The sequence below is a fragment of the Cheilinus undulatus genome, linkage group 19 (genome assembly GCF_018320785.1).
Source record: "Cheilinus undulatus linkage group 19, ASM1832078v1, whole genome shotgun sequence".
In the NCBI taxonomy this organism is placed as follows: Eukaryota; Metazoa; Chordata; class Actinopteri; order Labriformes; family Labridae; genus Cheilinus; species Cheilinus undulatus.
Window position 1 is genome coordinate 1,825,888 of NC_054883.1, and position 15,076 is coordinate 1,840,963.

The 15,076-nt window shown below is 42.9% G+C and overlaps 1 protein-coding gene across 2 annotated transcripts in view; it reads left to right on the plus strand.

The window, feature by feature from the left end:
• Positions 1-14,307, plus strand: part of mtrr (5-methyltetrahydrofolate-homocysteine methyltransferase reductase) — a 92,169-nt gene extending 77,862 nt beyond the window's left edge. For both annotated transcript variants that reach the window (XM_041814185.1, XM_041814184.1), the window contains exon 15: positions 13,216-14,307. In XM_041814185.1, coding sequence (XP_041670119.1) covers positions 13,216-13,360 — 145 coding nt within the window. In that variant the 3' untranslated portion in view covers positions 13,361-14,307. The remainder of the gene's footprint in view (positions 1-13,215) is intronic.
• The last annotated feature ends 769 nt before the right edge of the window (positions 14,308-15,076 follow it).

The following is a 15,076-nucleotide window of genomic DNA, read 5'->3' on the forward strand; positions in this document are numbered from 1 at the left end:
CTTCTCCTTTAAAAGAGCCTTAATGTCAGGATTAATCCAGGGTTTGTTGTTGGAGAAACACCGTACAGTCCTGGTGGGTACGGTGTTCTCCACACAGAAGTTTATGTAATCAGTGAAGCTGTCTGTTAAACTGTCAATGTCCTCCTCATGAGAGTCGCTGAATATTTCCCAGACTGTAGTTTCAAAGCAGTCCTTCAGAGCCTCTTCAGCCTCCTCAGACCACTTCTTCATGGTGCGGGACACAGCTGGTAGCCTGTTAACAAGGGGCTTGTATACAGGCAGGAGATAAACCAGGTTGTGATCAGCTCTTCCCAGAGGAGGGAGGGGGGATGAGTTGTATGCCTCTTTGGTGTTGGCATAGAATAAGTCCAGTGTTTTATTGTCTCTGGTGGCACATGTGACATACTGGATGAATTTGGGCAGAGTGGAGGACAGAGAGGCATGATTAAAGTCCCCGGAGATCAGTAAGAGGGCCTGAGGGTTCTGAGTCTGCAGCCTGTTTACCGCGCTGGTGATGACGTCACAGGCTGCGTCAGCGTTAGCGGAGGGAGGAATGTACACAGCCACCACAATGGCATGTGAAAACTCCCGTGGTAGATAGTATGGCCTCAAACTAACCGCCAACAGCTCAATGTCCGGACAGCAGTGCTGGTCTTTGATAGTGATGTGCCTGGAGTTACACCATCTGTCATTCACAAACATCGCCAGCCCCCCTCCTTTCCTCTTACCACTCCTCTCTGTCCAATCTGCCCATAAGAGAGAGAATCCATCCAGTGCTACGGTCGGGTCTGTGTGCTGCGTGCTCAGCCATGTCTCCGTAAACAACAGCATGCTGGCAGAGTCAGTCAATAAGCTCTTCCCCTGTCACAACGTTTAATCCCAGCATGGCACCCCCGCATCCTCCTCCTTAACTCGCAGGGGACCTCAGGTAGCTCCTCCGGCCACACAGCTGTGTTATGCAGGGCCAGCTGCTGGTCCCTACTGTAAACAATGGGAACCATTGCCACTCATGGACCCACAGACGTGGAGGAAAAGTTGAAAAAGTGATAAAAAGTTGCACCAGAAGCACGGTGCTTGGTGTCTTGGGTGCACTGAAGTTTTAAAAACACAACCAAACAAAGTAGAGAAAAGAGGCATACAATAAACATGAATAAAGTAGGAAAATCTCCGGAGAGTCCTCAGAGCTGCTGTAAAAAGCTGCTGGTCAATCGGCGCCATCTTGATCAATCAATGCCCAATGGCTTGCCGACAAATTGTCTTTAGATGTGAGAGGGTCTCAGGTGTCAATCTTTTTTAGAGTTTTTTAACAGTTTTAGCAAAGTTCTCTGGTGTAAGGCCGACGCAGAAACAGCACAACACCTACAGCCAGGTAAGGGGGGAGGTGGATACAGGGCAAACGAGCCAGGCTGGAGGCGAGGCTAAGAGCAGCTACACAAACATGCAGTACCAAACATCTTTCTCGCTAATGCCTCCTCTCTCGCCAGCAAGTTTGACGACACAAGGATGCGGAATTTTAACCACCACTTGGCCGACTGTGTCTCGATATTAACAGTTAGCTAGCTGGACTTAGCTGTGGAGCTAGTAGGCTCCAGACTAGCTTGCTGAACTAGTAGGCCGTACCATATACAGAGAGGACCGGATGCCTGACTTGTGGGACTGCACTTTGCGTTCCTAACTTTTAGCTATTTATCTATTTTTTCATGTTGTTTGCTGCTCCAGGGGGAGACGGCCAAATGAAATTTTGTTGTGTTTTACTATGCAATGACAATGAACTATCTATAAAGCAATTGTTTGTTTAAGATGTATTTTTATTTTACACTTTACTTACAGCCACCAAATACTGCTTATAGGTTGTTATAAATGTGTCAAAAAATCTTATAATTATCAATAGCCTCATACAGTGCTGTCACTTTACTTTTTACAGCCACCAAGGTCATGCTATAGCCTGTTACAAGTATTAATATCTCATTATTCAGTATGAGAATCATAGAAATCAAAACTTCTTATAATGCATTGAATCAGTTTTCTATGAACATTTATAACTGGACAAGGTTAGGGGAGTTATAACACTTTACGAAACCCAGAATTAATAAGACGTTCTCCTTTTTATAATAATGTTATAATGCATTTTAACTCATTTCTTCATACAAGCTTCTAATCACTTCTTGTACACACTGTTATAAGTTGTTATGACTGCTCATAATGGCTTTTAACAGCTGTTATAATGTGTTATGAATACATTTATAATACATTATAAAAGTTGTTATAATGCATTATAAAAGGTTGGCTCATAGAAAGTGTTACTGATATTTGGTTTATCAAATAAACTCCTCAACCTTCCCAGGGGAAAAAGGATAAGGCTGAGGGGAACTGGAGGAGAGGAGAAGAGAGGAGAGAAGAGCAGAGAAGAAATTTGATTTTCAAGGTCCCCTTATTGACCAACTTCTAGTGTACAGCAGTTACATTATCACTCAAATGCAAACAGAAAAAAAACTAAACCATTTCCAGAGTTCTAAAACTATCAACAATATTTCAACATCCAGCAAAAATCAGAAATTGACATCCAGATCTCCATCCCCTCCCAGAGCACAAAGCTCCCTTTACAGTCCATATATGTTCAAATCTTTCAGATTGCCCATCATCCTGTAAGAAGTATGCTCTACCCTCAGGCGGGCCTTTAACAGTACTTCTAGAACCATCCGTGGTTCCACACTACCAGAATCCTCAGCACGATTTCTCCTTGTTCGCCAAATAGCCAGCTTGGCAGAACCACATATGAAGTTAATTAAAGTATGAGCAGCTCTTTTCTTAGCAGAATACACAAGTCCAAAAACAAACAGTTCATGTGTGAAATTTTCACCAAGCCCAAGAAAGAGCTTCTTCAGAAACTTAAACAAAGAGCCTAACCTTCAACACTGAAAAAAAACATAAGGAAGGGTTTCAGTCTGTGAACAGAATAGACACTCCTCTCCCACCCCAGGATCCATGCTCTGTATCTGTTTGTAGCTATAGCCCAATGTACCACCCTCCACTGGAGGTCTGCTGACGCTTTTCAACAGGCAGCTTGTACAGGGACCGCCAGCTGCCTTTGGGGAAAACTTCTGGGCCAGAAATCTCAGTCCACCTTGACTCCTTCACTCCTGACTAGGAACGCAGATTAAAGACCTTGACACACGACTGGTAGAGAGCCTTTTTTCCCACGTCCTGAAATTTCTCCATAAGAGGGGTTTTCGAAGGACAGGATCCCACCTTCTCCTTCCTGCCATTCCCCAACAGCAGGAGTAACAGACAAAGGAGGGAAACTGTACTCACTGTCCTCACTCCAATGTTACACATTGTCCTTGTTCCTGACAAACGCCCTTAGATGGTGTGGAAGGGCAGCAAAGACTTCCTCCACCCCTCTGTGAACCAGCCTGCTGGAGGTGATGTTAGTTCGATGTTTCAGGGTGTCCACAGATGAAGCCATCATTACCACCAGATGACCAAGTTTGGAGCATCCTGCTGCTCTGAAGCTGGCCCGAAGACTGGCTGATTGTAAGGTCTGAGTCCTTAAGGAGGTGTTAAAGAAGAGCGGCTCCTCAAAGACCCGGACTCTCACCTATCGCTCTTGTGGCCTTTAAGATCTGCCAGGCCTGCAGCACTGAGGTGTAGAAAGGCATTAGTCCAGTGAGGTCCACATCCTCAAGCTTTAGTAGAAACAACTCTCTGCTGTAGCCCAGCCATCCAGCTCTGCTCAGCAGCAGTTGAGCAGTGTTCAACCATCTGGGACCACAGCTGTAGAGGAGCCTTTGAGCAATCTGCAGTCATAAGGATGCGATCTTCAACTTGATGTTGACCAACCCCTCCTTCAGCCACAGGCAGGTAGAGGGCTGCCACCTGATCCAGTGCTTGCCCGACCAGAAAAAGTCTAAGATGGCTTTTTGGATGTCCTCCATGAGACCTTTTGGTGGAGACAGAGCGACGAGCTGATGCCAAGGAGTCGAGGCGACCAAGTTATTAGCAACCAGATCTCTCCCCTATATGATAACTGGGGTAGCAACCATTTCCACTCAGACAGCCGAGCATACACCTTCTCCTTAACTCCCTCCCAGTTTTTGGCCTTGAAGCCCTCAGTGCCCAAGAACACTCCCAACACCTTTAAATCCCTCCTTCCCCCACCTGAGTCCATCTGGCAGACTGGGCACTGCCTGATCTCTCCAGCATCCAATCAGCAGAGCTTCGATCTTTGCCCAGTTCACCCTTGCTGATGTAGCCCTCTCATACAGGGACAAGGTGTCCTGAAGACCCTGAATGTCCCCCTGACTGGAGACAAAAACATTAACATCATCTTGCATAGGCAGAAACAGTAGGCAGACACTCAAAGCCACAGGACACAGGCAAAGACAGCCCACTGAGCCGGCCCCTCAGTCTGTGCAGCAAGGGCTCAATAGCTGTTATTTAACTGGCCGGAGATGGGTCTGATCCCCGCCGCACAGGGATTGGCCGACTCAACCCCGTCCCCATCTTCACCAAACACTATGCATTAGAGTACAATAAATGAACCCATGAAACGAAAGCCTGACCAAAACCAAAAGCCCTCAGAGTAGAAAACAAGAATGATCCACCCTGTCAAAAGCCTTCTCTTGGTCCAAAGACACAATTCCAGCATAGACATAATAGAGTCCACACAGATCAATAACATCTCTGACTAAGAAAATATTGTCCTTGACTGTACAATCCTGCATACAGTAGCTCTGATCTGGTATGTACGATACTTGGTCGGCCATCCCTAAGTCTGTTTGACAGAGCTCTAGAAAGGATTTTATAGTCCGTGCATAGCAGGACCACTGGCCTCCAGTTCTTTAGAAGGGCCAGGGGCCTCATTTGTAAAGCTTGCTTATGCACAAAACAGGGGCTTGAAAGTGGTGTACACCACTTTCCACGCAAAGGTTTTGATTTATAAAAATAAACTTGGTGGGAGAATGTGCACACCGGTACGTCAACTTTGATCCTTGCGCACAAACATTTTGGAGATGGGGGAAACATGCAACAGAATGGTGAGGTGGTGAATTGAAGCCAGTTTCATCTCATACATTTAATGTCATCACATATCAGACTTATAGACCCACGTAATCATAGACATCCAAGTCTGCAGTGTTATAGATGTGTTCCTTTAGTAAGCCATTAGGCTTACTACTGTATGCACAATGTTCATATATCATATAACCTGACACGCCAGATGGATTTGTTTCACACATCCATCTGGGAAAGCTTCAATAAGAAACGTTTGAGAAAAGGCAGAGGATTTGAAAAAAAACTCGGAGTGTGATTGGATGAACGTTCTGTCTGTCACATCTCCACAGGCCAAACAGAGCAACAAAACACGTGACGTTGTTCCTGTCACTGGCTAACCAGGCCCAAACAGTTCAGACGGGAGCTAAACAAGATGGATTCACCAGTGAAAAACAAGGAAACAGGCGTATCCATCTGCTTTGCAAGGTTACATATATCATACTTTCATCTTCAAATGATATAGAGCCATGGATAGCACTGATTGATTTGTTCTAATTGTGACAAGGTGTGTAACAATCAGTCTAATTGCTGAGTAAGCATACAAATAGTGCGGTGACACTCGTGCGTAATGCTGCACAATGGATGCGCTGGCACTGCTGGAAGATCATGCAAATGGTAGGATCAGGGTGGAGAGAATCTTTAGGGACCACAAAGATTTCCTGGCCCATGATGATGACTGCGCACACCATTTTCAGCTTTTGGGCGCACGTACAATTTAATATGGATCCTACGCAATGTTTTATAAATGAGGCCCCAGGTCTCCTTTCTTTGGAAGCAGAGTAAGTACAGCTCTCTGACAGGACATGGGGAGAGATCCTGTTTGAAAGCTCTCCAACAAAACACCGTGTAAATTATGTCCAAGAATCTTCCAGAAACGTTTGTAAAAGTCTGTGGTTAGTCCATCTATCCCAGGTGATCAGCTGAGGCCATCTGGTTGACAGCATCAGTCAGCTCCTCCAGAGTCCAGAGCAGACTTTTCTTCGGGACTGAGCTGAGGGAGATCCCCCAGGAGCCCCTCATGACTCCCAGCATCACAGTATTCTGCTCAAAAGAGATCACCATAGAAGTCCACTACATGGCTCCTCATCTCTGCAGGACTGGTGGTTATCCTGGGAGCTTTTGACATGCCATGCGCTTCCTCTGTGCCACCGATTTCTCCAGGTTGAAGAAAAAGGAGCTTGGTGCATCTATGCCCTTCAGCTGGAGGAAGTGAGATCTAACCAGAGCTCCTTTCACTCTCTCTTGCAGGAAAGAGCTTAGCTCCAGCCTCTTCTCCTGCAGCAAGGGACCTGAGCTAGGATCAGAGGTGCTACTTAACCCTGTTTCAATAAGTTTGATTTTTTCCTCCAGATCATGGACAGTTCTTGAACCCTAGCAGAAGAATGAGACGTGTATTGCTGACAAAATACACGAATTTGAGTTTTACCAACCTCCCACCACAACCTAATTGAACTAAAACCACTTTTCTTGGATTTCCGATGCTGACAGAAAAGTTCAAAACTCTGACAGAAGCTTCTGTCTTGGAGGAGCTTGTTATTAAAATGCCAGCAGGACTTAACCTGTTCACCTGGAGATGTTTTTAACTCTATGCTCACCAGATGATGATTGGTGAAGCCCACTGGACTGATGTGACAGTTCATTAATCTGGAGTTTAGGTTTCTGCTGATATATATCCTGTCCAGTCTGGCTGCACACACTGTGTTATTTACCATTCTAACCCAGACATACTGTCTGCTAACAGGGTACTTCACTTTGAACGTGTCCCCGAGGTATAAGTGTGATACTACCGTTTTAGTGCCTGACATGACTGCAGGTGCGGTTCCTCACCTATTCTTTCTACAGTGAAATCTACGGTACAGTTAAAGTCACCAGCAATAATAATCTGCTCCTGATGGTGGCTCATGAGCTCATCTTTTAAGATGTTGAAGAATCTTAGTCTCTCTTTCCCATAATTAGGAGCATACACATTAACAAAACAGAAAACAGAGCCTTCTATTTCTGCTCTAACAAGCAGCAATCAACCTGCTACCACCTCAGTAGAAGATAAGATGGCTGCATTAGTAGATGTTCTGATTAATATAGCTACATCTGCACTGATGTTAGTTCCATGGCTAAGGTTATAGGACCCCTCCCACCATAAACCCCAGTCTGTCTCATCAGAAGGAAAAGTATGGGTCTCCTGTAAATATTAAACATCAATCCTCTTCTGATTGGAAATCTCAGAGCCCTTTTCTGTCTATCTCTGCCCCCATTAATGTTTAGAGAGCCAATGTTAAGGCTGCTCATAGGAAGGTGTGAGAGAAAGAACAGATAAGAGACAAACATCAGCAGATGGTAGAGAAGGAGAAACACCTTGTGATGGATGATCATTTTTTATTTCTCCTGATGATTCTACCACTACTTCTTCTTAATGCAGTCAGGTGTTTTTTGAGTCTGAAGCCCTTTTTTTCATCCAGGCAGTCTAACCAACCTGTCTTTTCAGGATGTTGACAGATCTGATGAACTTTTCAGTGTCACTGAAACAATCACCGACTTTAACAGGCGCGGCTACTGTAGTCACGGCACTCGCTGCAGTCTCACCGACAGCGTTTGTCCCTGCTGCTTATGTGGACACACAAAGCGTTTGTGGCCCACATCCCCACACTCAAAACATTTCATCTGTCCTGAGCTAGTGTACACCATATATGAGCCGTCTCCATGCTTCACTCCAAAAGAAACCTCCAGAGTCTGAGTAGGTGAGTCTAGAAACATGAACACCTGCCTCTGCAGGGACTGAACATGCTTCTGTTTAGGATCCTTACATCCCAGACTCACACTTTTAAATCCACTTGCAAATTTGTCAAATCTGTGCAGCTCATTTTCCAATAATTCATTTGGAATGAACGGCTGAACATAGGATACAGTAATCGGTGGGGAAACTTGCAGCTGATGCACAGCCGGTTTATCTTTGAGAAACACCACCACTGCTTTGTTCATTCTAGAAACATAGGAGAGTTTTTCATGGCCTACCTGCTCACCAACAGCCAACAAAACCTCCTCCACCATTACTGAAGAGTCCAGGGGGACTATCTGAACACCTTGTCAGATAGACGGAGGTGGCGTCTCAGCAGACGCCATATACGGCACCCATGAAAAACACTGCCAACTATCAGTAATAAGAATTAAAGAGACTTACCCAATCATGGAGTTAGGAAAACGGAGAAACAGTTGAAAACAGGGACAGACCAATTCAAACTCCGCGTCACTCCCACCGCCACTCACACTTACCGGAAACAGAAACGAGAGGAGAGGAGAGGAGAGGTAGTTAAGTCATACTTTTTTAATCCCTAAAGGGAAGTTCATTGTTTACTTTCTATTATCTTACATACAAAAAAAACAGCACAAGCTGAAATGACAGGAGACAGAGTAAGTGTTGCAGGCTATGAGAGGAAATAAAGAGTTTTCAGCAGTAAGAGAGAAAACAGTAGAAAACTAGAATAAATAAGATAAATTAATGATAAGTAAAATAAAGGGGAAAGAGGAGGATCTGCTCACTTTTGTGGGATGTAAAAGCTCAGCCAGCAGCAGGCAGGTGAGGCCAAAGGAGAACACCAGATTCAGTTTTTTCTTCCATGATTTTTCTGCACCTCTGTAAACAGCACAGACCCCAGACATGATGCTAGAACAAATAGTAAAATATTTGTCCACATTTCAAAATTAAATCAATATTTCAGCATTCATTCACAGGATAAAATTAGAGTTAAATCTATAACTATAGCAGCTCAAATCCTCTCTGGTTAACGGAATAAAGTGTTGGTCGATTCCCATTAGAATGTATAACAACAGATAAAACTGTTGTATGGATTTAGACTAACCCTGACCTTATATGCTTTAAAATTAATGAGTTGACTGTGTAGCCTATGCATCGGTTATTTTGATATAATTAGGGTCTTGGAGCAACGACACGAGCCACTATTGTTCTTCTGTGCGTTTCTTTTTCTTCATCTTGCGGACAAAATTTCGCCACGCTACTCCTCCTAGGGCTTTGAGAAAACCCCTGCAAATTATACATCAAAACGTGTGGTTTGTTCCCGATCGGTGTGCTATGACTTTTCTTAGAGAGTCACCAATTTTTCGCAAAGTTATTCGCAAAAAACTGCGAAAAAAGTCCCATCTGAAATAAATGGGGAGAGGGACAATGAAACCACAAAAATAGGGTTTTTTACCTCCCCTATTGCTTCGCCATACTTTCACCTACAAAGATCATTCAAACTTTAAAACACCGGTATTTTTGTCCTGTCTTCAGGAATGTCTTTGTTATGATGATGGGGTTTACAGTTTTTTGATAGGCAAGTTTTCAAATCTCCTGTGCATTGAGTGAAAATCATGAAAAGTCACCCTGCTAGAGTGGGTGATGTCATCATCCTAGAGGCTGAGAGAGCCAACACATCAACTGAGACTTTTGCGAACAACTAGTGACTACGGCCAAAAAATCTAACACCACACACATAAAAAATATATCAAAACAGAGAAATTCTTGTCTCGCTACAGTGGAACCAAGAACCAAAGACATATCATGTGCAGTTTTGGCGTGAGAGGACCAACTGTCCCAAATACGCTGACACCCCTCTGATCTGCTGCAATGTTACCAAATCTGATAAATTTGCATAAAAAGTCTGAAAGTTGCCCATTTTTAGCTCACCCTCCTGGCCTCATTTCTTGCACAATCAACACCAAAATTACATCACAGCTAGTTCCAAGCCTGCAGATGCTCATGCTGAAATCCGTTTGATGATACCATTTACGGTTTTCGCACATGGAGAGGAGAAAGAGACTGTGTTTACAAGCAAAAATCACCCAAAACTACTATCTGCTGTCTCAGGTGTAACTTATCTGTGATCAGTGATGCGTAACTGTGCAGGCATTAATTACCATGGCAACAGCAGCTCTGGTGCTTTGATGATGTCATCGTTGATTGACACACATACAGCCCTCAATGAGCTCTGATCACGCATACACATGGAGCTGTTCCAATAAAGCAGCCCATTTAAACAATGCTTTAACAGGATGGCGGGACGCTGTGGGTGGCTTCTCATCCACATACAGTCCCCCATGAAGTTTTTGGCGACGTCAGTCATGCGCAAAGCGCGCATTGGTGTGTGTTTCTGTGTTCTCTTGACTTTGGTGACATCAATCAAAATAACAGCACAATCCTTTCTCAGTAAAAGCTTTTAATTTGTTCAAATGGAGCTGGAAATAATAAAATTCATCTCTTCTGCACCTGCTCTTATCAAGACCTTGACAGGAACTGCATGTCTGTATAAAATTCAAATAAAGGACTCTATTTCATATGGACCACCAGGTATGTCAAGAAAACAGCTGAGGCTCAGTTGCCAGGTGATCAGTATCAGCTAATCAGGCCACATGACTAAAACACATGAATGAAGTCTCCTGTCATGTACAGTGTTTCTCAACCATTTCACCGTGTCATTGTCCAGCCACATGCTGCTTCAGCTTGGACTTGGACATGACCTTGTAATGACAAGTCGGGCTATTGTCATAAATGGCCTTGCGATGAAACCGGCACCACCCCCCGAGCCCCCTCGCGATTTCCGCTTGAGGAAATTGTCTAGTGAAGTATATTATTCTATTTTGAACCATTCTTTATAATAGTGAAGTTTACATACTATAAAGGCTTTTTTTTTTCTAAAACCATGTTATTAATATGTCAATACACTTTTGAATGAAGGACTACTCTAAACATGGCATCTTCACATTGTATATTTATTCTTACATCAATTATCTTGACCTTTTTTCCACCACTTCAATGATATTATATAACATTTTATAACCTGCCTTTGGCATTATGAGACTAACAGTAGGAGTTTAAAGTCATTTTTAAGGCAGTATTTCCCTCTGCATCATTATCTGCTCACTGTCAAGTTGAATTTAGTTTGTGCTGGTTCAGAATGAACTCATTGGTTAACTTATTTTATTTTATTTACCCTTTATTTTAACAGGGAGGACCCACTGAGACTGAGGTCACTTTTCCAGGGGTGCCCTGCAACTTCTGGGGTTTGTTAAGGGTCACTGATTCCCTGGAAGGTAGCTCATGCAGGCTGCAGCAGGGATGACACATTCTTGTACATTAGAAAGTGATGTCATCACAGTGATGTCATCACCGTGTTGTCATCACCGTGATGTGAAAGTACGGCGCAAACAGTGCATCCTGTAGACACGTACGTTTGTCAGCTGTCATCTTTTACTCATCCTTATAGGGCAGACTTCAGACAGTGACAGAGAGCTCAGCTGCATTCTGCTGCTCTCCCACTTTGTTGGGAGGAATCTTAGCTTTTGGACACTACCAGACTACTTGATGAAAAAATTAGCTAAGCTACTAAAAAAGCTATTTGATTCAGAAAACATCAACACTGCCACAAAGCTACTGAAAAATGTAGTTAAGCTACTCGTAATGCTATTTGTAGTGACACTACCTCCCAACACTGGAAAGTGTTTTACTGTAACAAAAATGTAGAGCCTGGTATCAAAACTAAGTAGAGTCCAGGCGAGACGAGCTAGTACCAAATTTGTAAAAACACCTGATATATCCCACATTTTGGGAGAAAGGTGGTCGCTTGCAATACACAAGGAACAGAGGCAACATTTTAATAGTTTTGGATGCCCGTTGAGTCTTTGCAGTAACAACAGTGCATGTCTCAGCATTTTATATCAGTAAAATTGTTGGATAGGATGCCAACTTTTTAGATTAAAAGATAGACATAAAAATGTCTTTAATACACTGGATTTACTCAAGATCACAATTGATTTATCTCATAATCTCTTGAAAATAATCCAGGTTTTTCCCTACTAATGTGTTTTTGTAGTCTCATTATCCTGAGATAAAAATCTGTGCCCGGTAAGTTTATGTCGTTAACCAGAGGTAAGTTGTTTTCTTGTGGCAGAACTGTTTTGTGGCCTTCTAAAAAACCAAACCTTTGATTTCTGCAATAAGCAAGACGATGGCGTATAACACTGCTTTCCACAGTTACAGTCCACAGTATCTTGTTTCTGGGGAAACCAGATATAGAAGTCCACATCTAGAGAAATAGCAGGAAATGGCTTTATAATGGATGGGTGCATGTTCACTTTCACAAAATAAGCCATGTTTAATCATGTGTTTCATAAATAAAACTGTCCTTAAGTTGAAAGATTTTATAAGGTACATAATAAACTTGCAATGTAGTTGAAGTATATGATCAGGTACTTGAAGGAATTCCTCATCTTTCTGTCCCCTTTAACTCCATGAATAATATTAATACAGTGAAAATGTATTGACAGTTTTTACAGTGTAGTAAGTGTACAGGTGAAGACACCATTTGACATAGAAAATATTCAGACTTTCAGAATAAACAACTGCTGGGCTGTATCTCAGGGGAGAATGGTTGCTCACTGGAGAGACTGAGAGACAAAATTCTACATATGCTGCTGAACAACACTTTGACAGCAGACCTGCCGTGGACACTGAAGTTGTGTCAGAGACATTATGTTGCCATGAAGCAATTCAGTGCCAACTGCAGCTACTTGACTTCACCTGTCGGCCGACGACGAGTTCTGCTCCCAGCAAGGAAGATCATTCATAAATAATTAACAAAAGGTATTGAAGTGTCCTGCTTAAAGGCAAGTTGCTCATAAACCTCTCGTCTCCAGCTCCCTCTGCTCCACCCTGATGCAACAACTTGCACAGTTTGAGGCATTCATTGTGTATCATTCCTTTTTCCCTCCTTCTTTCCAAATAACAACACATCATTTCTGTCAGTATAAAGACACTAAGTCACAGTAAACACTCCTTGGCTTATATAAAAAGTGTCAGGCCAACATTCCTTCAGCTCGATATCTCTTTTTTTAAAGAAGTTTGTCGTTTCTCATCACTGCCAGGCTGCTCAGTTCACCTTTTGAGTAAATGATCTTTGAAACATCAGAGCTGGCTGAATTCCTCAGAGTCAGAAACTTCACTTTAGGTTCACAGGATGATGAATCTCTTGCAATATGCTGCCACAGCAAGATAGAGATTTCAGCAATTTCCTTCCAGGATGCAGTCCTGGACTGGCACTTGCTGCTTCTACAAAAAAGGCTTGCCTCTGTGCTTAGGAGTGGGATTTTTTCTAATACTCTTTTCTCCAACAGAGATGCCAAGAACATGGCCAAAGATGTGAATGACGCCCTGATTGAAATAATCAAGACAGAGCTTCAGGTGGACCAGCTGGACGCCATGAAGACACTGGCAGGACTGAGAGAAGAGAGACGATACCTGCAGGACATCTGGGGCTGACAGTAGATGACAAGATAAGAGAATTCTGCAGTATCCACTCACATACAAAGAAGAAAAAAATCAGCCTTCTCAGCTGTAACCTCTAGGACCGCTGAAGCCTAGACTTAGTTTACACCTGCCTTTGCCTCAAAGATGGGATGTAGCATGCTGACCCGGGGATATCGGTCCACTACATCATCCTGGCTTTGCTGTTTGAACAGAAATGACCTTGGTTAGGGCAGTGGGGCTGGAGATTGGTCCCACGGTGTGAAAATGCTTTTAGTGTTGACAAGCCTCTTTTCCTGCCTTTGGTCCTGTCTGGGGAAAAGGCATTTACTTCCGTCGGCGGTGATGGAGTGACTTTGATAAGGCTGAGAGCGGGATATAGCTGCAACCTAGATGGAAACAACACAGCAATTTAGAACAAGATAAGCACAGTAAATTGTTTATTGTCATCCAAGAAAAAAGAAATCATTTAAAAGTCAGCAAGCATTTTTGTGAACTGTTCCAAACCACCACAAATGTGCCACTTTACCTCAGAAGTAACAATGTTTTTTTTATTCTTTCTTTTTTTAATGAGTTAAGCTTTGATTGTTTAACTAAATACCCCAAAACTCACACTGATTGCTTCTCTTAGCTGGTTTCATGATGTTTTTGTGAAAAAAAAATCATTGGTTTAATGAACGCTTGAGAAAGAAAAAGGGGTTTGAATTAATGTAAGCTTCTGAAAGTTACACTGATGTGAATGAGGACATTTTTCATTGATTGATAGTTGTGCTGTGTTAAAAGTGGGAGTCCCAAAGATAATTTTCAGCTTTAAATATATCCAACTAACTTTGTTTGTGTCTTTCTGCTCCAGCCAACTGCCAGTTTGGGAGGAAATGAACTCCAACTTCTCTAAGTCCTGCAAACCCGACCAAAATCTCTCAAAGTGTTGTTAAAACAAACACAACTGTGCCTTGTTTGAACAGGAATTAAAACACATTTGGGTGTAAACTATTGTTGTCTGCTGCGTTTTTTCATTGTGAGCACAGGTGTGTTTGTGGATGACCTTTCTGAAGTTCAGTTTTTGAAGTGTTTGACTGTGAACAAGTGGCGCATGTTTCAAGAGGCAATGGGAATAATTTGGGAGCTAATGAACTGTGATTGATTGGGAGTGATTGTTTTATTTAAATTCAGAGATAATTTAATTGTTCAAGGTGACTTTGGTCAGAAGATGAAGGCGTACTCTGCTAATTGAAGGCTTTTCACAATAGGCTTCTTAGCACAGCTCATAGCCCCAGAGAGAGAGGCTTCTCAGAATTAAATCTTCTAACAGCAGTCTTTTTATTTATAGTCTTGTAGGAAAGGGAGAGAAAAACATGTTTACAATCTCTGCTGCCTGCGCCATAGATGACACCCCATTCACTGCATTTCTGAGCGGAGTAAACAAAACATGCACTGTCGCAGAAAACAATCCCTGATGGTGAATAATTGGTTTAATACATTGTGGTCGACGGTGGAGCTGTCCTTGTGTTTGTCCAGGCGGAGCTGGGTGCACCTCAGTGTCTTCATCTCAGTCTCCTGCTGCTTCGTTCAAGTCACAAAAGTAGAGGACAAAATCAAAATAATGATGCTGTGCACAACTAACGGCCCCACCAATCTCCTCTCACACACTCATGATGATACATAGCCTCTCTTTAAACTAATTTGTTGTTGGAGCAATGACAACGATGTGCTTGTGTGCTGCAAGAAAAA